We start from the raw sequence: 23,800 nt of genomic DNA on the forward strand, positions 1-23,800 counted from the left end.
AAAATGGCGTGGGGGTCTCCCAAAATCCATACCATACCCTTATCCGAGCATGCAGCTCGGCCGGTCAGGAAAGGGGGTGGGGATGAGCGAGCGCCCCCCCTCCTGAGCCATAATAAGCCACATGCCCTCAACATGGGGGGTGTGGGTGCTTTGGGGCAGGGGGTCGCCCTGCGGCCCCACCACCCCAAAGCACCGTGTCCCCATGTTGACGAGGACTAGGGCCTCTTCCCGACAGCCCTGGTCGTTGGTTGTCGGGATCTGCAGGTGGGGGGCTTATCGGAATCTGGGAGCCCCCTTTAATAAGGGGGCCTCCCACCCTATGTGAATGAGTATGGGGTACATCTTCTTCCGCTCTCTGGTGCCCTCTCCACGCCTGGTATGCTCTTGAAGGGGGAACCCATGCCGTTTTTTATTTAAAATTCAGGTTGGAGTTCCCCCTCAAGATCAGCAGAGCACAAGTCGCATGCCAAAGTCTGAGCAAGCAAGACGGCGTTCCAACTTTGATCCGACTTCAATGATATCTAATGGGTTGAAGTAGGATCAAATTCGGACCAAAGTAGTACAGGGAGCATTTTCAAAGTTGGACCGACTTGTGTAGGACCAGTTAAGACGGCTCCCATAGGGAAACATTGATTTTCACACGTCATGCGACATGAGCTCCCAAAGTAGGAGCGTTTGTCGGACAAGTGTGAACGCGGAGTAAAACTAGAAATTTTAGTGCAGCAACTCAACTGAGGCCCCGTACACACGACCGAGTTTCTCGGCAGAATTCAGCCAGAAACTCGATCGGAGCTATATTCTGCCGAGAAACGCGGTCGTGTGTACACTTTTGGCCTATTTCCTCGTTAGTCAATGGGGAAACTTGGCTCGCCGAGGTCCTCGGCGGCTTCACAAGGAACTCGACGAGCAAAACGATGTGTTTTGCTCATCGAGTTTCTCGGACGTGTGTACGGGGCCTGACAGGATGAGCAGAGTGCTGTAGCTTTTCAATGAGATCCTGGCTACTCCCCTTTTACTCTTACATGTCTCCTTAGCTTACGCCCCCTCCCCCCTCCCGTCCCTCCTTCACTGAAGAAATGAGAAGAAAACACAGCAGTCAGATCTAAAAGAATCCAGCATTTCAGCTTCAGGTTTCAACCTCATTACAATGGCAGGGATTCCACAATTTCAGAAGGAGATCACAAAAGCATTTGAAGCTGCTAAAAATATCCCAAAGGATGAGTTGCTGTTTACGTACAATGGAGTTTTGTTTCCAACTGCAATGTGCAACATTGACACATTTAAAGCTCTGGAAACCTTTGAGACACGTGATGATGATATCATGATGGCAGCTTATCCCAAGTGTGGTAAGTGATTATGTAATAGATTTGGTTTTAAATTAAACTTAAGAGGCACTAACTATTAAATTCAGAGAAGATTTAGCGTATGCGTTTTTTCCACTAGAAGATATTGGAATGGGAGGAGTATCAAGTTAGATACTCGCTTTTTTAATTAGAATTTATTAAATAAAATCAACTCCTCTTAAAGTGGAACTAAAAGGGGAAAACAACAAACTGCTGGCAGACAGGCTATTTATCATGTATTTAATGTCTCTTCTGCAATAAAATGAGTGTACCTGTCTGTTTGCAGTGCTCTTTATAATATACACTGAGCTGTGCATGTGCAGTTCACGGTAAATACTTGGCACGGTGCCTGGATGAATAAATGCTGGCCAATCAGAGCATCAGAAGACCAGGTACCATGAAGAAGCTGGGGAGTAGATGCCGGTCAAAGACCTTGGAAATATCAATGGGGGGGGGGTGAGCATTGTAGATTTTACCCTGTTTCCCCAAAAATAAGACCTACCCTGAAAATAAGACCTAGCGTTATTTTCCAGGAGGGCTGCAATATAAGACATACCCCAAAAATAAGCCCTAGTTAAAAATGCTTGTAAAATCCTATAATCCACTCTATTACAGTAGTATATAATGTACAATGTGTGTGTTTCTGTAATATAATTATGGGAAAGAGAGCTCCGGCGGGTCACAGAAGCACAGAATGGCACTATAACAAAGGTATTTGGCACAATTATATTACAGGAACACACATTGTACATTATATACTACTGTAATAGAGTGGATTGTAGGATTTTACAAGCATTTTAACTCAGTTCTCACTGGGGATTCCTGACAGGCAGGGAGGGAGAGGGTTGGAGAAGACAGCACATTACATGGTAAGACCTACCCCGAAAATAAGCCCTACTGTGTCTTTTGTTGGCATAATTAATATAAGACCCGGGCTTATTTTCGGGGAAACACGGTAGTTACACTTTAAAGTAAAATGCTCTTCCCTTTTTTTTTTTTTCTTCTTAGTTTTGGTTGAGTCGAGAGGAATTAGAACTCCTGTATTTGTATTGTTTTCTGTGCCTCCATTATGGAGATTCTGTATCTTTATTTGTCATGTATACCATTATCACCGAGAGTAAGAGCCGGTTCACACTGGGGCGACTCGTCAAGCGACTCAGCAGCCTGACAAGTCGCGTCCCATTCTATTCAATAGAACCGTTCTAATAGGAGCGAGGCAAGTCGCTCAGACTTAGAAAAAGGTTCTTGTACGACTTTGGGGGCGACTTGCATTGACTTCTATACAGAAGTCATTTTGCAAGTCGCCTCTGAAGTCGTCTTCAGGACGCCTTGCCGAGTCGCCCCCGAAGTCGTGCCGCCCCAGTGTGAACCGGCTAAGTACAAAAAAATCCCAGGGCAGGACAGGAATAGAGTGGGATTTTTCCGATGGGAACACTAGGAAGTGCCTCACTTTGGAGAGATTTCCCCTTACTTCTTGTTTTGGATATGGACAGTAAGTGAAGGGAAATCTCCCCAGTGGGCCACAGATGGCAAAAAAAAAAAAATGACAGGGAGTTATAAGCCTTCCTTACTCTAGCCAAAAATGGAAAAAAAAGTTTTGCTTTTAGACCCCTTTTCACACTGAAGCGTTTTTACAGCGTTTTAGTGTTAAAACTAGGGCTGTTACTGATCAAAATTTTTGTGTTCGATTAACCACTTCCCGACTGCCGCATGTACATATACGTCGGCAGAATGGCACGTACAGGCACATGGGCGTACCTGTACGTCCCTGCCTAGACGTGGGTCGGGGGTCCAATCGGGACCCCCCCGCTACATGCGGCGGTCGGATTCCCGCGGGGAGCGATCCGGGATGACGGCGCGGCTATTCGTTTATAGCCGCTCCATCGCGATCGCTCCCCGGAGCTGAAGAACGGGGAGAGCCGTATGTAAACACGGCTTTCCCGTGCTTCACTGTGGCGGCGTATCGATCGAGTGATCCCTTTTATAGGGAGACTCGATCGATGACGTCAGTCCTACAGCCACACCCCCCCTACAGTTGTAAACACACACTAGGTGAACCCTAACTCCTACAGCGCCCCCTGTGGTTAACTCCCAAACTGCAACTGTCATGTTCACAATAAACAATGCAATTTAAATGCATTTTTTGCTGTGAAAATGACAATGGTCCCAAAAATGTGTCAAAATTGTCCGAAATGTCCGCCATAATGTCGCGGTCACGAAAAAAATCGCTGATCACCGCCATTAGTAGTAAAAAAAAATAATAATAATAAAACTATCCCCTATTTTGTAAATGCTATAAATTTTGCGCAAACCAATCGATAAACGCTTATTGCGATTTTTTTTACCAAAAATAGGTAGAAGAATACGTATCGGCCTAAACTGAGGAAAAAATAAATGTTTATATATGTTTTTGGGGGATATTTATTATAGCAAAAAGTAAAAAATATTGCATTTTTTTTCAAAATTGTCGCTCTATTTTTGTTTATAGCGCAAAAAATAAAAACCGCAGAGGTGATCAAATACCACCAAAAGAAAGCTCTATTTGTGGGGAAAAAAGGACGCCAATTTTGTTTGTGAGCCACGTCGCACGACCGCGCAATTGTCTGTTAAAGCGACGCAGTGCCGAATTGTAAAAACCCCTTGGGTCATTTAGCAGCATATTGGTCCGGTCCTTAAGTGGTTAATCTTTTTTTTTATTTTTTTTTTTTAATTGACTCATTTTGATTAATTATAACGCACATACAGATCCAACTACTTTTAGCTGATCTCCATGCAGGCTGATTCCCAGTGCAGCTACCAACCACTGGAAAAATTGATAGCAGGATACAAAAAACACACAAAGGCAGCGCTCGATGGGAATAGCATTAAAACTTTTTATAGTTCCATAAAAAAAAAAAAAATAATAATTAAAAGTCAGCAGCTACTAACACTGGAGCTGCTGACTTTTAATAAGGACACTTACCTGTCCTAGCCGTCAGCGATGTCAGCCCCCGCCGAGGCCGATCCTCGATCCTGGCAGCTCCAAGCGCCGCCATCCACAGTAAGTGAAACATGTAGTGAAGCCGTGCGGCTTCACTGCCCGTTTCCTACTGCGCATGCGCGAGCAGCGCATCGCTTTGTGAATGTGCCGGCTGCTTTCTGGGACACACACAGTTCCCAGAATGCAGCGCGCCCCATTCACAAGAAGACGCCCAGTGTAGGAAGAGGACGAGAATCCACCGCGGACGATGAAGAGGCAGATTCGGCACTTCCGCACAGCAACAGCTATTTAGGGTGAGTAAAATTATTATTATTTTTTTTCATTTTTTTTTTTTTTTTAGATTTTTGGTGCAATATTTTTTTTTTTGGTGGAACCTCCACTTTAAGTAGGCAACAAAATAAATATTGCACTGGAGATAAAATCAATGTAGCTACATAAACTGTAAAAATGGTGCGAGTAATACCAAACGGTAGCAAAAGCAGTCATAAAAACATGTAGCCAAGTATGGCAAGCCCCGCCGGTGTCCGTGACATCACCGGATCTCTGACGGAACTCCATGAAGGCCCGGAAGCCGGCGGAGAGGTGAGTACCAATCAAAATAATTTTGATTGATCAAAAAAATGTAAGATTAATCGATGAATTAATAGTTAATTTCCACAGCCCTAGTTAAAACTATCGCTATTAAAACACTCATAAAACGCTCTCCATGCATCTCAATTGACCATTTCACACTGAGTCCTGCAAGCAGCATCTTTGACGCAGCTTTTGGGCGCTGAAAAAACGCTCCAAAAACGCCCCACTCTCCATTGAAATGAATTGAAAGCACTGTAAAAACGCCTTACCCTTTCACACTGAGGAACTGCAAAAACGCCCTAAAACGTTAGGGTCTTACCGGTGCTTTACCAGCACATTGGGATTGCAGATAAGGCTTCACTCAAATAACGCCCCAGTGTGAAAGGGGCCTAAGTTATACTTTGTTTTGCTTCAGCCTCTGTTGGGCTAGCCGCTCATAGCAAGTTTTTTTATTGCTGTCTTTGCTCCCACTGGGGAAATTAAACCCTCACTTCTGTTTATGTAAAGGATATTGGAACGTGAAGTGAGGGAAATGGAAGATGAGGCTTTTTTTTTTTTAGTACAGCTGAGAACTGCCAGACGTTTATTGCTAAGGAAGGTGAAAACCGCATCAGACCCGTTAGGTTATTTTATTGGTATTGCTATCCTAGCCCCTTCCTGCTCGCCCCGGCATCCCTTTAAGAAGGCGAAAAAGGATTGGTGATCATGTGACCATTGTCTACGGAACTTTACCCCGGACAGAGAGGTGTTTTTGACAACAACTTGGTCTTTGTGCTGAGAGCGCGCAGTGACCGTACTCTCAGCACATAAACAGTGACTACCCAGTGACACATATGTGCAGTAGAGTTGGGCAAACAGTTTGGGCCAAGCAAAATTTTGTCCAGAACATCGCCTGTTCACCCATGCAGAAAACACCCAAATTTTAAAGGGCGTTTGGCGGGTGTTCGCCTTGCTGAACGCCCTGCACTGCACTGCACTGCACGCTGCATTCTGAGCTTTGATTGGACAAAGCTTTGTTCAACCAGGGTGCAGTGAATAGCTGGTTGTTAAGGAGTGGCCCGAGAAGCCGGCCGCGGTGTCTTTAACCACTTAAGACCCGGACCAAAATGCAGCTAAAGGACCTTGCCCCTTTTTGAGATTCGCTTTAACTGACAATTGCGCGGTCGTGCGACGTGGCTCCCAAACAAAATTGGGTTCCTTTTTTTCCCACAAATAGAGCTTTCTTTTGGTGGTATTTGATCACCTCTGCGTTTTTTATTTTTTGCGCTATAAACAAAAAAAGAGCGACAATTTTGAAAAAAATGCAATATTTTTGACTTTTTGCTATAATAAATATCCCCCAAAAATATATATAAAAAAAAAAAATTCCTCAGTTTAGGCCGATACGTATTCTTCTATCTATTTTTGGTAAAAAAAATCGCAATAAGCATTTATCGGTTGGTTTGTGCAAAATTTGTAGCGTTTACAAAATAGGGGATAGTTTTATTGCATTTTTATAAAAAAAAATGTTTTACTACTAATGGCGGCGATCAGCGTTTTTTTTTCGTGACTGCGACATTATGGCGGACACTTCGGACAATTTTAACACATTTTTGGGACCATTGTCATTTTCACAGCAAAAAATGCATTTAAAATGCATTGGGGTAGATTCAGGTAGCAATTACGCCTGCGTATCCATAGATACGCAGCGTAATTGCTAAGTAGCGCCGGCTTATCGACTTTCTGTATTCAGAAAGCTTGATAGGCTACAGTCGGCGTAAGATATGACTGGCATAAGTCTCTTATGCCGTCGTATCTTAGGCTGCATTCTGACGCTGGCCGCTAGGTGGCGTTCCCGTAGTGGTCAGCGTAGAGTATGCAAATTGCATACTCCCGCCGATTCACAAACCTACGGGTGCCCGGCGTTCGAGTTTTACGTCGTTTGCGTACGGCGCTTCCGTCGTAAGGCTGCTCCTGCTATTAGGAGGTGCAGCCAATGCTAAGTATTGACGTCGTTCCCGCGTCGCGTTTTTCGAAATTTGCGTCGTTTGTGTAAGTGGATCGTGAATGGCGCTGGACGCCATTTACGTTCCCGTCGAAGCAAATTACGTCCTTGCGACGTTCGTCGCGGGAACGGGCCTAATTTAAATGATCTACGCCCCCTACGGGATCATTTAAATTATGCGCGCTTACGCCGGCCACTTTTACGCAACACCCCCGCAAATTACGGAGCAAATGCTTCGTGAATGAAGCGTAGCTCAAGTAATTTACGGAGGCGTACTGTAAAAACGGTACGCTGCGCCTCCGTAGTATTGCGCGCCCCTACCTGAATCCACCGCAGTGTTTATTGTGAAAATGACAATTGCAGTTTGGGAGTTAACCACAGGGGGCGCTGATGGGGTTATGTGTGACCTGAAGTGTGTTTACAACTGTAGGGGGGTGTGGCTGTAGGTGTGTCGTCATCGATTGTGTCCCCCTATAAAGGGATCACACGATCGATGACGCCGCCACAGTGAAGAACGGGGAAGCTGTGTTTACACACAGCTCTCCCCGTTCTTCAGCTCCGGGGTCCGATCGCGGGACTCCAGCGGCGATCGGGTCCACGGGTCCCGGAGCTTCGGACCTGGTCGCGGGCGCGCGCCCGCGACCCACGGCTGGACAATAGCACAGCATGTATCTGTATGTGCATGTGCCCAGCCGTGCCATTCTGCCGACGTATATGTGCAGGAGGCGGTCCTTAAGTGGTTAACAACCGATGTATGAATGAGCAAAGTTACAGGGTTTCTTACAATTTTGCAAAAAAGACTATATATGTTTGTCCACTTACAAAGAAATGAAGGGTCTATTATGTTTATCATAGGTGTATTTTAACCAATTGCGGACTAGCCGGCGTTGTTATACGTTGGTACTTTGACGTAGAATACCCAAACTATGGCAGCAGATAGCGGGTGGTCCTCTTTCTGATAAAAGTGGTCTCTGTGGCAGATTCGTCGCAAGATCATATTTATCGGTGGCGGGAGAGGTGCCTCGTCCCCCTCCCGCCGCGCTCCGGTCACCGGTAGTGTATGAGATAATCAAATCCTATACCCTCAGTAGCATGGAGCCGAGTGAGGGAAGCATGGCCCCCACTCTGCTCCATAACATTGGATGACGGAAGCTATGTCAAACGTCACTTCTGCCCAATGGTCTTAAAGGGGATTTTTTTTTTCTTTTTTATTGCATTTAAGTGTAAATGTGAAATCTGAGGTCTTTTTGACCACAGATCTCACATTAAAGAGGTCCTGTCGTGCTTTTTTTTCTATTACAATGGATGTTTACTTTTAATAGGAATAAAAGTGACACAATTTTTTTTTTTTAAAAGGACAGTTTCGAAATATATTTTTTTTATTATTTATTTTACTTTTTTATCATTTAAAACGCCTCGTCCCGCCTAGCTCACTGGCAGAAGCGAACTCATAATTTAGTTGCGCCCGCCTTTGAAAATTGGCATTCAAACCACACATGTGAGGTATCACCGGAATCGTTAGAACAAGACCAATGATTCTAGAGAAATACCTCCTCTGTAACTGGTAACCTGTAGAAAATGTTAAATGTCGCATGACATGTTGGGTATCAATTTACTCGGCGTAACATTATCTTTCACAATATAACAAAAAATTGGGCCAACTTTACTGTTGTCTTTTTTTTTTTTTTTTATTATTCAAATAAGTTTATTTTTTCCCCCAAAAAATTTGCTTGTAAGACCGCTGCGCAAATAGGATGTGACATAAAGTATTGCAACGACCGGCTTTTTATTCTCCTGGGTGTCTGAAAAAATATATATAATGTAAGTAATTTTCTAGCAAAAAAAATAAGAAACCTTAAGGATTTAGAGAAGATCTGTACAGAAGAGTGGACCGAAATCCCTCCTGAGATGTGTTCAAACCTGGTCATCAATTACAAGAAACGTCTTACCTCTGTGCTTGAAAACAAGGGTTTCTCCAGCAAGTACTAAGTCATGTTTTGCTAGGGGATCAAATACTTATTTTATTCACTGAACTGCAACTTAATTTATAGCATTTGTTTTATGTGTTTTTTTCTAGATTTTTGTTGGTATTCTGGGCCAGATTCACGTAGAAGTGCAGCGGCGTCCCGTATCGTAGATACGTTACACCGCCGCAAGTTTTCATCGCAAGTGCCTAATTAACAAAGCACTTGCAATGAAAACCTACGCCGGCGGCCTCCGGCGTAAGCCCGCGTAATTCAAAGGGGTGTGTGCCATTTAAATTAGGCGCGCTCCCGCGCCGGACCTACTGCGCATGCTCCGTTTCGAAATTCCCGCCGTGCTTTGCGCGAAGTGACGTCATTTTATCGAGCGGCGACGTGCGTAGCGTACTTCTGTATTCCCGGACGTCTTACGCAAGAAGGAAAATTTTTCAAATTTCGACGCGGGAACGACGGCCATTCTTTATACAGCACATACAGTACGTGTGCTGTGTAAAGTTAGGGCACCAAAAACGACGACTAACTTTGCGACGGGAAACTAGACTAGCAGCAACGTATCGAACGCAAAAAACCGTTGTGGATCGCCGTAAATCCTAATTTGCATACCCGACGCTGGTTTACAACGCAAACTCCCCCCAGCGGCGGCCGTGGTATTTCATCCTAAGATCCGACAGTGTAAAACAATTACACCTGTCGGATCTAAGGGATATCTATGCGTAACTGATTCTATGAATCAGTCGCATAGATACTCTGAGAGATACGACGGAGTATCTCTTTTGTGAATCTGGGCCTCTGTCTCTATCATTTAAAACACACATATGATAAAAAATGATGTAACCTTCATTTCTTTGTAAGTGGGCATAATTACTTTCCCCACTGTGTATGTGTAAAATATACATATATATATATATATATATATATATATATATATATATATATATATATATATATATATATATATATATATGTGTGTGTGTGTGTGTGTGTGTGTGTGTGTGTGTGTGTGTGTGTGTGTGTGTGTGTGTGTGTATATAATTATACACACACACTATATTGTCAAAAGTATTGGGACACCTATCTTTACATAACTAGGGATGGGTGAACATTTGCCTGTTGGACTACTCGCCGAACACCTAAATTTGCAGGGTGTTCACCGTGACTAACACCCTGCAATGCACTGAGTGCTGCACAGTGCATTCTGCACCCTGATTGGGCAAGAATTAATGGGTTTCCCCGCTAACAGCTGAATAAAATAAATCAGCAGTAAAAAAAGAAAGAACATTTAAAATAAAAATAAAAAACGGCGTGGGGTTTCTCCCAAAATCCATACCAGACCCTTATCCAAGCATGCAGCCCAGCTGGTCAGGAAAGGGTAGGGTATGAGCAAGTGGCTCCCTCCTCCTGAACCATACCAGGCAATGTGCCCTCAACATGGGGGGGTGGATGCTCTGCCCCCCACCCCAAAGCACCTTGTCCTCATGTTTTTATATTCTTTATTTTTTAATAAAAGTCTTGTCAAAACAGTTTCTTGTGTTTATTACTTTTTGACAATTTTTGGTGAATGGGTAGCGGTACGATATACCCGCTACCCATTCACACATTCACTTGTTAAAGGGAGCTTCCAGATCCTGATAAGCCCCCATTCATAGATCCTGACAACCCCAGCCCAAGGCTGTTGGAAAGAGGCAATTGTCCCCATCAACATGGGGACAAGGTGCTTTGGGGTGGCCCCAAAGCACCCACCCCCCCCCATGTTGAGGGCATGTGGCTTGGTATGGTTCATGAGGGGGAGGGGCTGCCCCCTCCCTTTTCCTGACCTGCCGGGTTGCATGCACGGATAAGGGTCTGGTATGGATTTTGGGGGGATCCCATGCCAAGGGGCCTGATATGGACTGGGGGGGGGGGCACTATATTTATTGGAATTTTTCATTTTTATTTTTAAGCATAATTTAAATCGCTGCTCCTGAAAAAAAGATAAAACAAATATTCATACATGTCCGCCATGGCAGTAGTCAGACCCCTTACCCCTTGTATAGGCAATTACTTGCATACAAGCCTTCGAAATGGGCACTTTTGATTTTTCCTATTCAGCTCCCATAGACTTCAATGGGGTTCGCCATTCGGGTTAGAACATTTTCCCTGTTCGGGAGTTCTGCTGCAAACCGAACAGGGGGGGGGGGGGTTCGGCCCATCCCCACACATGAACTTAAATGGTATGCCAGTCTTAGTCCATAGGGTTCAATATTGAGTTAGCCCACCCTTTGCAGCTTTAACAGCTTCAACTCTTCTGGGAATGCTGTCAACAAGCTTTAGGAGTGTGTCTATGGGGATGTTTGACCATTCTTCCAGAAGCGCATTTGTGAGGTCAAGCACTGATGTTGGACAAGAAGTCTTGGCTTGCAGTCTCCGCTCTAATTCATCCCAAAAGGCGTTCTATCGGGTTGAAGTCGGGACTCTGTGCAGGCCAGTCAAGTTCCTCCACCCCAAACTCGCTCATTCATGTTTTTATAGACCTTGCTTTGTGCAATGGTTCAAATTTGGTGGAGGGGGGTTTATGGTGTGGGATTGTTTATTTGATCTCATCCGTTTTTTTTTTTTATCATTGTCATCAATTCTTCTCTTTCTCAGGCTCGAACTGGTCTGTAATGCTGTTACATAGCATGGTCCACACAGTACACAATAAAAAACCTTGTGCCTTGATACCAATAATAGAATTCAAATCCCCCAATAAGTTTGAGGTATGTATCATACGGAGATACTCAAGCTGTATATAAATTTGGACTAAAGGATGTTTATTGACACTTGTGATAAGAAAGTATACCTATGGCTTTTCTGCCCTCTCTCCCACCCAATAGGACCCCACGCCCATACATTTTGAGGCTGAACCAGAGAGAGTGTTTTCCGTAACTAGCCTACTCATGATACTGGGAGGGTACCTATGCTGCCATGGAGTACATCAGGAAAGGAAAATGACAGTAAAGCATTTGATTTTCCTCTTCCCTGACAGACTCATTGACATATGTTTGTAATAAGATATGTATGGGTAGTAAGCATCCTCTCTTCCGGAAGTGGAGCCCTTTACTGTCTTCTTGGTTGGGAAGTCTTTCTCTTTTCAATTATTTCTGTAATCCGCAGGAGGAAGCCTCTTTGGAGTTAGACGCTGACCCTTAAACTGCAGTCTTCTTTCACTCGGCAGACGTACTCTGAGGCAGGAGGCCAGACTAAAGACAATTCCAGGTTTTTGCTATCAAATGAAGTTTGCCCTCGGAGAGGGCAGTTTCATCTCTCATGATGCAAACAAGATCTTTCACTTGTCAGATATATTCTTTAGAGTAGAATTAATATTCTCCATTCCAATTTCCCTTGGATTGGTACAGAGGCAAGGGTTAAGGCAGGGTCAATTGAAGACAGATATACCATATATACCCTAAAGACAAAATCAACACATAGCATTACTACTAGAAGATGGCACACCCCCAAGGACTCACTCAATCAGCATGATTTAGTATACCACTGAAGGACACAGCATCCCCAATGACAACTCTATGCATCTGACCCATCTCATGAAGGTCATATCAGCCAAATAGGTAGACTCCTTATGCTGGAAAACCTCTTTCTCATAGATGTATAATCTGACATCGTGCAGTGCAGGTAGAAGTATCCTGGTTGACAGTGATGCAAATTGCACTGTGTCAATACAGTGAACATAAAATCTTTATATCAATCTGATTATTAAAGTAAGTCAAACCAAGGCTTAGTAAATTAAAGGCCACATGAAACTTTTACTTAAAAATAATCCTCACTGAAAACATATTAAATTGGACACTCTAATGGTTTGGCTTACTTAGAGACGAATGGGATTAAAAAAAACAATCTTACTTGCCTAGGTGGATGCAGCATCGATCCGATGCTACATCTGTCCTCTGCCGCTTCTAAGACTGAGACCTGAGCGATCAAAGACTGCTGATCGATCAATTTTCAGTCATTATTAGACATGTGCAGAATGGAAAAATGTGTTTAGTTTAGTGTTTCAGATAGATTAGTTATGTTACTAACTTTGTTTTGTTAATTCATTTCGGAATTAGTTTCATTTAGTTTATTCATTTTATAACTAATTCCAAATATTTGGAACAATTCAAATTCAGGTCGATTGAAAAATGATCAATTGATCCAAAGTCTGTGTGAGGAATAACTAATTGTTAAGGAGCGGACCGGGGAGCCAGCCGCTTTCATAACAGCCGATGACTCCTCAGGGTATCCCACTGACAGATACTAGGTACCCCCATGCTCATTCATATAGGCCAGGGCAAGGAAGTTTCCAGATTTTGATAAGTCACCCTCCTCACTCTACATCCACAGAGCCAGAAATGTGGGGAAGAGGCCCTTGTCCACATCAACAGCCCCCCTGCTCCAACCCCCCTCCCCATGTTGAGGGCATGAGACCTGGCATGGTTCAGGAGGGGGAGGCGAGCTCACCCCCCCCCCCCTTTCCTGGCCTGCATGATCAGATAAGGGTCTGGTATGGAATTTTATTTTTCCTTATTATGGATAAGGAATAAGGAGCACTGCTTATCATTTTGTTTATACAGAAGGAAAAAGGGGGGGGGGGGGTGTATGTTACCAATGAAACAATATAAATGGGCTTTATTTGCATTTTTTATATTTTATACATTTATAAGGTTTTTGCCATATAGACTATCCAATTTTTGTTTTACAAAACATTTAATAGAGGTAAATTTTCAGAGCATTAAACGTTTCTAAACAAAAAGCAAAGCACCTTTTTCTGACAGACTCCATGATAGGATATGCATGGGTTTACCCTGCCTCCCTTCCTTTAGGACCCCACTCCCAGAAATTTTAGCTCAGAGCCAGAGGCTGCGTTGGAAATTTTTTGTTCCTACTTCTGTTCCTGCACTCAAGTCATACCACGGTCAAGGCCTGGTGGTCCATATTGTTGGTTCCAGCAGCCCCTGGCTATCAGCCGGGTGGAAGAGGGCATAAGGCAGCAGTGTTGATAAAGACTTAAGGCCCAGCCATTGGTGGGCAAGATGCGGTTTGACTGTATTACCTTGTGGGTGGCCACGGTATGCCCAGGACAAATGTTGCAGTCTCTACTGTTCCAGACCAGAATTAAGGGAAAGCTGTCTTCTGTGACTTACATTTGCCTCTGTGGCTGCAACCGTTCATGTGTGTTTGTTTTTTTTTTATTCACTAGCTCTAGTGATTGTGGCCTCTTGTGGCATCTGCATTCCAAGCCGCTGCTCTTGCTTCTACCCCGATACCCACGGTTTATCTCTGCGCATGCACGTGTCTCAGGCGAGCTCAAGGCTTGGTTCGTGCATGCGCAGTTCTGCGGGTAGGCAGCAGCCACACAGGCACACAGGCATCACCTGGCACCACTAGGCGGCTCAGTGCATGCGCATTATGGGTCACGGTGACATCATCATGGTGGGGGATTTAAACAGCCGTCTCTGCTTCCCCAAGCATTGTGCTACATTTTCACAGATATGCATTATCCTTTTAATGGGCTATCTGTGGTCCTGTTGCGATTCTAATGGTGTTCTATGGCTCTAACCCCTGGTACAGGTGGTCTGACTATGCAGTTACCACACCATGGATGTGTCACTGCCTCCTTGTGGCCAACCATTGCATTGTAGATATGAGGGGAGGCATTTAACCGTTTACCTTCTTCGCTTGCCTGGGCATTCTTATAGGTTTTAACCCCTATTCTGTTTTTCTTTTCTTTACTAGAAAGATTATCTACCTTTACTAAAAATTATCTGCACTATGGTGTCTAGGGCCCCGATAGTCAAGTGGGCACTGTGGAGAATGCGGCCCTTCCAGAACGGGTTTCTCCAGCAGTGGGAGCGGGGAAGCAGAAACCAGTTAATTTACATAACCTCCTAGGTCATGGGAGAGAATCTTTTCTGTTACAACAGAAAAACGTACTCAATTGCCATTGTATTGCCCCCATTTCCTGTATTACATTCACAGCAGATGCCTGCAACGTGGGATGGGGGCTCACGGCCTGTCAGAGATAGCTCAGGGCAGGTGGGGTTTTCACTCTTGCAAGATCATGTAGAGCATTCTGGAGCTGCGGACAGTTTTCTGTGCCCTACAGGCCTTTTATCATCTGACGAAAGGTGTCTCTTAAGGCTGGACAACCCTACCGCGGTCTCCTACATGAAGATACAAGGGGGGACTCAGTCTTCCCCTATTACAGGAAGTGGAGTCAATCATGCCTTGGGCTCAGAAGAATCTAGCCAATTTATCAGTGGCTTATGTTCCCGAAGTCCAGAACATTTAAGTGGATTTTCTATCCAGAGTCCAATGAACAATAATGAATAGTATCTCCACGTGGAAGTATTCAGGTGGTTCTTGTCTCTGGGAGTCCGTCCAGAAGTAAACCTGTTTGCCTCCCCCATGCAGAAACAAGCTCAAGAAGTATTATACGAGGGGCCTTTGGGACAGATGCACTGACAGATCACTGGAAATTCAGCAGGGCCTATGTGTTTCCTTTATTCCCAGTCATTATTAGGTTTCTGCAGAGACTCAGAGCAGAAGATTTGGAGATAGTGGAAGTAATTCTGTATTGCCCCAGCAGGCCATGGTTCCCCTTGCTGGTATAGCTCAGCCACCGGGAGCAGGGGTGTCACAGGGTGCAGTTCTACATCCATTTCTAGATGGCCTGATGGTCTGGTTCTTGAGAAGAGGAGGCTGGAGGCCCTCGGCTGCTCCTCCAGTGTCATCTCCACTCTCATGAATGCTAGGAGAGTGAGCATAAACAACGTTTATGGAAAAATCTGGTCAATATTTGTGGAGTACATGTCTGCTGCGGACGGGTCAAGCATTGATCCAGAAGTTCAAGATCTTTTGGCCTTCCTTAAAGCCGGCTTAGATCTAGCCCTATTGGTCAGCTCTCTCAGAGTGCAAGTGTCAGTTTTATCAGCCCTCACTAGTGTTTTCTGGGGCAAACATCCTCTTGTCCGACAATTCTTAAAGAGGGCTGCTAGACTTGGAGAAAGCTGAGATTTCCCAAATGGGATCTTTCTCTTGCCCTTGATTTTCTCTCTGGAGTGGAGGGTGCCAGGTTTATGTTCATTAAGGACCACTCTGATAAGTCTGGCTTTATCGTAACCATCATGTCTGTGAAAAGAGTCTTGGAAATTAAACTCCTTGGTCAAAAAGAAAATTTTCCTGGATTGAGTGGTGCGGATACCTATGCTTGGCTCAAATCTCAAGGTAACATTGGCCTTTTATGAGAACCAAGAAATTGTTCTACCAACCTTTAGAGTGCCTGAGATATACATACTTTAGACATGGGAGAAACTCTAAACTTATATCTACAAGATACGGCTTCCTTCAGGCTTTCAGATTGTCTGTTCATTCTTTTTGCCGCAAAGAGCAAAGGGAAATGTGCCTCATCTAGGACGAGTGCGACATGGATTGTCCAGGCCTTCCAACAGGCTTTTGGAGCTAAAGGCTTGGCTTCTCTGGAAGCGGTGACAGCATATTCGACCAGGAGTTTGTTTATGTCTTGTGTGGCTTCAAGGCTTGTGGAGCCTGATGTAATCTGTCGAGCAGCTTCTTGGTCCTTGATCAATACCTTTTATCTCTCGCTATTGTGTAGAGCCTGCTTCTTTATCCTCTGTAAATTTTTGGCTTGAATGTCCCGTCTGTTGATGGTACAAATTAAAGCTTTTGGTTCAGCATTTTCTCGGTGAATATGAAAAAGTTTAGTGCTTATTTTTGTGAAAAAGTCAGTTAACAACACATATCAAATGTTGCAAACATACATATATATGAAATCTTAATTTCAGTGACACCAAGTGACTGAGTGTGATCTGTGAAAAAAATAAATCAGAATGAAGCAGTTATTTTTATTTTTTTTCACAGATCACACTCAGTCACTTGGTGTCACTGAAATTAAGATTTCATATATATGTACGTTTGCAACATTTGATATGTGTTGTTAACTGACTTTTTCACAAAAATAAGTGCTACACTTTTTCATATTCACCAGTTTTTGCTTTGTCTCAGCTGTGTTGGTAGCTATTTTTTTGTGTTGACTTATTGCACAGCGCAATATAATTTTTGTTCAGCATTTGTCAACTCTTCTTTTCAAAAACACTTCAAATCTGTCAGATTGTGAGGGCATCTCCTATGTACAGTCCTCTTCAGATCACCCCACAGATTTTCAATCTGATTCGGGTCTGGGCTCTGGCTGGGCCATTCCAAAACTTTAATCTTCTTCCGGTGAAGCCATTCCTTTGTTGATTTGGATATATGCTTTGGGTCATTGTCATGCTGAAAGATGAAGTTCCTCTTCATATTCAGCTGTCTCGCAGAAGCCTGAAGATTTTTTGAAAATATTGACTGGTATTTGGAACTGTTCATAATTCCCTCTACTTTGCTAAGGCCCCTGTTTCAGCTGAAGAAAAACAGCCCAAAAGCATGATGCTGCCACCACCATGCTTCAATGTGGGTGTGGTGTTCTTTTGGTAATGTGCAGTGTTGTTTTTGCGTCAAACATATCTTTTGGAATTATGCCCAAAAAAGTTCAACCTTGGTTTCGTCAGACCATAACACGTCTTCCCACGTGCTTTTAGGAGACTTCAGGTGTGTTTTTGCAAAATTTAGACAGGCTTGGATGTTTTTCTTTGTAAGAAAAGGCTTCCGTCTTGCCACCCCATAGCCCAGACATATGAAGAATACGGGAGATTGTTGTCACATGTACCACATAGCCAGTACTTGCCAGATATTCATGCAGCTCCATTAATATTGCTGTAGGCCTCTTGGTAGCCTCTCTAGACAGTTTTCTTCTCCTCTTTTCATCAATTTTGGAGGGACATCTAGTTCTTGGTAATGTCACTGTTGTGCCATATTTTCTCCACTTGATGATGACTGTCTTCAATGTGTTCCATGTTATATCTAATGCCTTGGAAATACCTTTGTACCCTTCTCCTGACTGATACCTTTTTAACAATGAGATCCCTCTGATGCTTTGGAAGCTCTCTGCGAACCATGGCTTTTTCTGTAGGATGCGACTAAGAAAATGTCAGGAAAGACCTACTAGAACAGCTGAACTTTATTTGGGGTTAATTAGAGGCACTTTAAATGACGGCAGGTGTGTACTGATTCCTATTTAACATGAGTTTGAATGTGATTGTTTAATTCTGAACAAAGCTAAGAGGGTGTGTACACATATGCAACCACATTATTTTAGTTTTCAGTTTGTTTTTTAATTGAGTTGTACAGTTTATAGATCACTTAGGTGGAAAAAGTTCTGAAGTGATTTTATCTTTGTCTCATATTTTTAATTTTTTTACATCACAAAAACCTGACATTTTAACAGGGGTGTGTAGACTTGTTATATCCACTGTGTGTGTGTGTGTGTGTGTGTGTATATATAATAATAATTTTATTACCCCTAACATTAAAAAGGCGCAAAGCCAGTATCTATTTCCTTTAAATAGAACGTATCTAAAACCATTGCATATACAAGTAAACAAAGCACATCTCTGTTATGAAATTTTGACTGTTTGCTCCAAATGAAATGTGTTTTTCTGTTTATATTACAGAAACTAAAAGCTGACCCTTCCCCAAGAGTTTTAGCGACACACTTCTATTATGACCAAATCCCCAAATCCTTCTTTGAGAAGAAAGTAAAGGTAAGTTATAGAAAGTGTCTAATTTAATATGGAAACCTTACTCTTAGGTAGTAGCCCAGGTGGAAACAATATAGACCTGGATGAACTATTGGGGCATACTAGTGCAAGTATCAACAGCAATGATAAGAATATGAAATACGCTTTCTTTGTCTTACTCCTTGGAGCTCAACATGCAGGATAAAGGCTGCATGCGGCCGTTTGGCAGATCGGGGCCCATGTAGCCACTACTGTGTCTATATTGCATCAGACTTCTGAATGATATCTCTAGTCTCCAACAGGTACTAAAGCATGTTTGCAGTCTCTTTCCATCCCCTCTAGCATGCCTGAAGTTTCTAATCGTATCCTGTATCCTGCCTGTAATCTGTGGCCATCTATTATATAATGCCAAAAGCCTTCGACCTGACTGTTGTGTCTTGTGTGTTTGTTCTCTCTGACACAGGCTATTCACTAAATAATATGTACGGCCCTTTGGTGATGTCAGGGGCTGCACTTGCTGTGTCCCATATAAAGAAAGTTGACCATGAATGATCTGATTTCCAACATGAAAATAGAATCTGCAATATAGTTTCTAATTGCAAAAAAGTATTCCTTGTTATAGCCTAAAGCTGGCCATACACTATACAATTTTTCTTATTTAATTTTCCTTTAGATTTACCAAAACCATATAATATGAGGTCAAACCTAAACACTTTTAATTTGTATGCAATCAGGCAGGCACTTGCACTACATAGTTGAAGGTAAATCTAAAGAAATTTGAACAAGAAAATTGTATAGTGTATGGCCAGCCTTAGGTCCAGTTTTTTGGCTTTGACTGATCTTTTACCTTTATCCTAATCATACTTTTCTTTAACCACTTCAATCCTGGAAGAATTTACCCTCTTCCTGACCAGAGCATTTTTTGAGATTCGGCACTGCGTCGCTTTAACTGACAATTGCGCGGTCGTGCAACGTTGCACCCAAACAAAATTGACGTTCTTTTTTCCCCCCACAAATAGAGCTTTTTTTTGGTGGTATTTGATCACCTCTACAGTTTTTATTTTTTGCGCTATAAACAAAAGAAGAGCGACAATTTTGAAAAAAACACAATATTTTTTACTTTTTGATTTAATAAATATATATAAAAAAAAATGTAAAAAAGTTTTTCCTCAGTTTAGGCCAATATGTATTCTTCTACATATTTTTGTTAAAAAAAATCACAATAAGCGTATATTGATTGGTTTGCGCCTCTCCTACAAAATAGGGGATAGTTTTATTCCCTTTTTTTTTTTTTATTAGTAATGGCGGCGATCTGCAATTTTTTTATTGTGACCATGACATTGCGACGGACATATTGGACACATTTTTGGGACCATTCACATATATACAGCGATTAGTGCTATAAAACTGCACTGATTACTGTGTAAATGTGACTGGCAGGGAAGGGGTTAACAGGGTGCGCCGAATGGGGTTAAATATGTTCCCTAGTGAGTAATTCTAACTATAGGGGTAGGGGACTCGCAAGGGGAGGAGACCGATCTGTGTTCCTTTGTACTGGGAACACATATCCGTCTCCTCACCTCTGACAGGACCTGGATCTGTGTGTCTACACACACAGATCCATGGTCGTCCCGTGATCGCGGGCAATTGCGGCTCCGGGGCACGCGCACCGGGTCCAGAGATATGCCGCGGCGCGTGCAGTCCCTAGACGGCCGTGAAGCCCAGGATGTCATATGACTATGGGGTTAAAGCTGAACATCTGTCAAACAGCTAAATACACGGGTAAAATAATTTTAAGGCAGCTGTTTTACCTTCCAAAGGATTTGTATTTATATCCATCCAGTTTTGAGATGTGCACAGCTCTGCTACACAGCACACCCCTATCTGCCAAAAGTAGAGATCTGATCTTTTTTCCTGTGCTGTAGCTTAGTAGTATTTAAAGACCCCTGCCTCAACCCCAACCTGTGACTGGGCAATATAAGGAGAAATGGCAAGCAGATGAGTTCATCTCTAATGCCCTATACACACGATCTGAATTTCCGATGGGATAATATCTGATGGAATTTTCCGTAGGAATTCCGTTCAAGCTGTCTTGCATACACACTGTCAGACCAAATTCCGACCGTCCAAAACACGGTGGCGTAATACACTACGATGAGCCGAGAAAAATTAAGTTCAATGCTTCCGAGCATGCATCGACTTGATTCTGAGCATGCATGTTTTTTTTTCTCCATCGGAGTTCCACACAGACCATCGAAATAAAAAATAAAACATGTTCGATTTCTAAACTCTGACAGGAAAAAAGTCAGATGGGGCCCACACACATCGGAATATCCGATGAAAAAATTCCGGCTAACTTTTTTCATCGTAAATTCCGATCGTGTGTACATGGCAGAACTACTAATGTAGCCCTCTTCCCCCCCCCCCCCCCCCCCCCAAGTCTTAAATCCTCTGTTCAAGGACTGCAAGAGGCTGATGCCAAGTTCAACTCATGCACTTGCACTGCTTGCGGTTTAAAAAAACATTATATAATGCTGCATTATTTTATGTCCACCTGGAGTTCAGTTTAAAATACATGTATGAAGACAAGTGCCTGTGAAAACTTTGCTGCTCTCCAGTAGCTAAAATTGTTTATTTTCTGTTGGACCTGGTCTGTCTGATCTGGCCTGCTTACAGTGTTTGATATGTGTTTAAGACTAAAGCCTCATACACACGGTAGGATTGTTGGACAACCGAGCATCTGATTTTTGTCAAAAGGGCGCGTGTCGGGCTCTTGTTTTGCATACTAACGTTACACAAATTGTCGTGCCACAAACACGAATGTAATGATGGATTTTCAGCTCTTGAGCGCCACCCTTTGGGCCCCTTCTGCTAATTACGTGTTTGGTGAGCATTGATTCTGAGCATGCGTGTTTGTACTTTCGACTTTTGTGTGACAGATTTGTGTACAGACCATCAGAAAATCTAAAATTTAGTAGCCTGTCATCCAACATGTGTTGTTGGAAAATTGGATAACAATTGTCAAAAGGATTGTACTAATGGTAAGACAATCCCCTGATAAAAATCAAACCGTGTTTATGAGGTTTTAGTCTCATTCAGGGATATTTAAACCTTGGACTAAGAGGAGAGTTGTGACACTACATCCCAAAACGACTTTGCTTGTGTATTTTGCACACAAGGGAGTTTAAATTCAAAATTGTCGATATAACAAATGTATGCACAAGGAAAGACCAACGTTTGGTAACCTATATGTGATAACATGAGCATTGTGAGAAACTCTCTCTATTTGATCCCTCAGTATGTTACATCATGATGTTGGACATGACCACTTGCCTTTCCAATTCTTCTATTGTCAAAGAACATAAAGATATAATTGGAGTCACCTTTTGCCTCCACACATTTCACACAACATAAAACTAAAAGCAAAACGTATTCTTTTTCATTTTGGATTGAGTGCCACATACCTGTATGCAGAGCTTGAGAAACCATGGATGTTGAAACTGGGTTAGCAGGGGTGAAGGAAAGGCATACGTGCCAAGGTGTAGACACTGTGTAAAATAGAACTTGGGGGTGCCAGTATCTGGCGAGCAGAGGTACAGCTGACGATACACCATGAAGTTGCTAAGTCCAGTTGAGTGTGGAGTTAAGTGATAGTCAAGATGGACACTATGACGTGAGAACAGAGTCAGCAACAACCCGGCAGCGAGGTACAGATTCACTAGGCAAAAGCACAATCAGTCCAAGCTGGGGTCGGTAGAGAAGACAGTTAATGAACATGAGCAGACAAGGGTAACCGATGAGCAGACAAGGGTAACCCAAGAACAAGGTCAGTAACATGATCAAGATTCGTAGTAGAAACTGGATCACAGGAACAAGACTGAAGACCATACAGAAAACCTAGTGCAGAGTTCAGGTTTAAATAGGCCGCTTGACGACAGTGGACATGCACACAAGTACACGCATGTAGGTGCTCATGCTCGTATGTGTAGGCAATGATGTACGTGCACTCTTTCTTTTATGTCTGTAGAAATGTGCATGCTTTAGGCAGACAGTCTTAGTCGGAATTCCGTTCAAGCTGTCTTACATAGACACTGTCAGACCAAATTCCGACCGTCCAAAACGCGGTGACGTAAAACACTACGACGAGCCATGAAAAAGTTCAGTGCTTCCGAGCATGCATCGACTTGATTCTGAGCATGCATGTTTTTTTCTCCGTCAAAGTTCCACACAGACAATCGTAATTTCCGATAGGATAAGTCAGATGGGGCCCACACACGGTGGGAATATCTGATGAAAAAATTCCGTCTGACTTTTTTCATCAGGAATTCCGATCGTGTGTACAAGGCATTAGCATGTTGGCTGGCTGTATTCCTGACATTGAGTACAGGAGGGTCAAGGGGGCAGAACAGGGTACAATTTGCAGCTTATGTGCGACTTCTGTTGAGCATAGTAATATAGTAACATAGTAATATATTTCATCTAGATGTGCCATGTGGTGATTACTTGCCTGTTCGATTCTTTGCTGTGTTTTGAAATATCATTACTGTAATTTCGTCCATTTATTAAAATAGAAGCAATAAGAAATAAAAAAAGAACACTGAACAGAATAACCTGTTTACAGTATTACATTTTCTGACATTGACAGCTAGACAGAAGTCATACTTAAAAGTAATACTATGGTTATGTTTTCTGGTAGATTTTGGTGGTGTTTCGCAATCCAAAGGATACAGCTGTATCAATGTTTCACTTCTACAATAATAATCCAATGCTTCCCACCTACAATAGCTTTGATGACTTTTTCCCAGATTTCATGAGTGGAAAAGGTAAGAGGTGTGCTTAGAATTCTGAACATACTGGATTCGATTTTACTTGACTTCTTTACTCTCATATTTAATTTTTTTTTTTACTTTTTTGCAGAAAATTAAACATTCTAATATGATGTAAAATGTGTTTAAAAAAAAAAAATATTGGTATATACAGATCAATAAATAATAGTATTATGATAATTTTATTCATAAAATCAATCAATCTCAACAGTAAACAAATAAATAAAGTCCCCCCTACACTTGTGCAGGGTGACAGACCACATAAGCATGCTTAGCAACAAGGGAGAGGGGGTAGGGAGCTTGTTGCACCTAATCTGACTAGGTGGGCACTGACGGGAATACCTGTGTTAGGGGTCCTATATATAAGAAGGCCAGTATGGTGGCCTGAGTTTATGGGAGGAGCCCGGAGGGTATTTAAGCAGCCCACTCACACATGCTCTTTGTCGGTTCAGTGTGTGGTACTACACG

General features: G+C 42.9%; 1 protein-coding gene across 1 annotated transcript; it reads left to right on the plus strand.

Moving 5' to 3' along the window:
• The first annotated feature begins 1,049 nt into the window (after positions 1-1,049).
• On the plus strand, positions 1,050-23,361 carry LOC120937553 (sulfotransferase 6B1-like). The gene is made up of 4 exons (XM_040350869.1): positions 1,050-1,346; positions 11,488-11,597; positions 18,441-18,530; positions 23,203-23,361. The coding sequence occupies exons 1-4, from the start codon at positions 1,148-1,150 to the stop codon at positions 23,344-23,346; spliced, it is 543 nt and encodes a 180-aa protein (XP_040206803.1). The 5' UTR covers positions 1,050-1,147; the 3' UTR covers positions 23,347-23,361.
• Positions 23,362-23,800: the final 439 nt, after the last annotated feature.

Source organism: Rana temporaria, chromosome 4 (genome assembly GCF_905171775.1).
Source record: "Rana temporaria chromosome 4, aRanTem1.1, whole genome shotgun sequence".
Classification (NCBI taxonomy): Eukaryota; Metazoa; Chordata; class Amphibia; order Anura; family Ranidae; genus Rana; species Rana temporaria.

Excerpts from the sequence above, each read along its gene's own strand:
- LOC120937553 (XM_040350869.1), top strand. The coding sequence starts at position 1,148 with ATGGCAGGGATTCCACAATTTCAGAAGGAGATCACAAAAGCATTTGAA. Across the intron at positions 1,347-11,487 it reads GGCAGCTTATCCCAAGTGTG|GCTCGAACTGGTCTGTAATG; the intron begins GTAAGTGATTAT and ends TCTCTTTCTCAG. Across the intron at positions 11,598-18,440 it reads AATCCCCCAATAAGTTTGAG|AAACTAAAAGCTGACCCTTC; the intron begins GTATGTATCATA and ends TTTATATTACAG.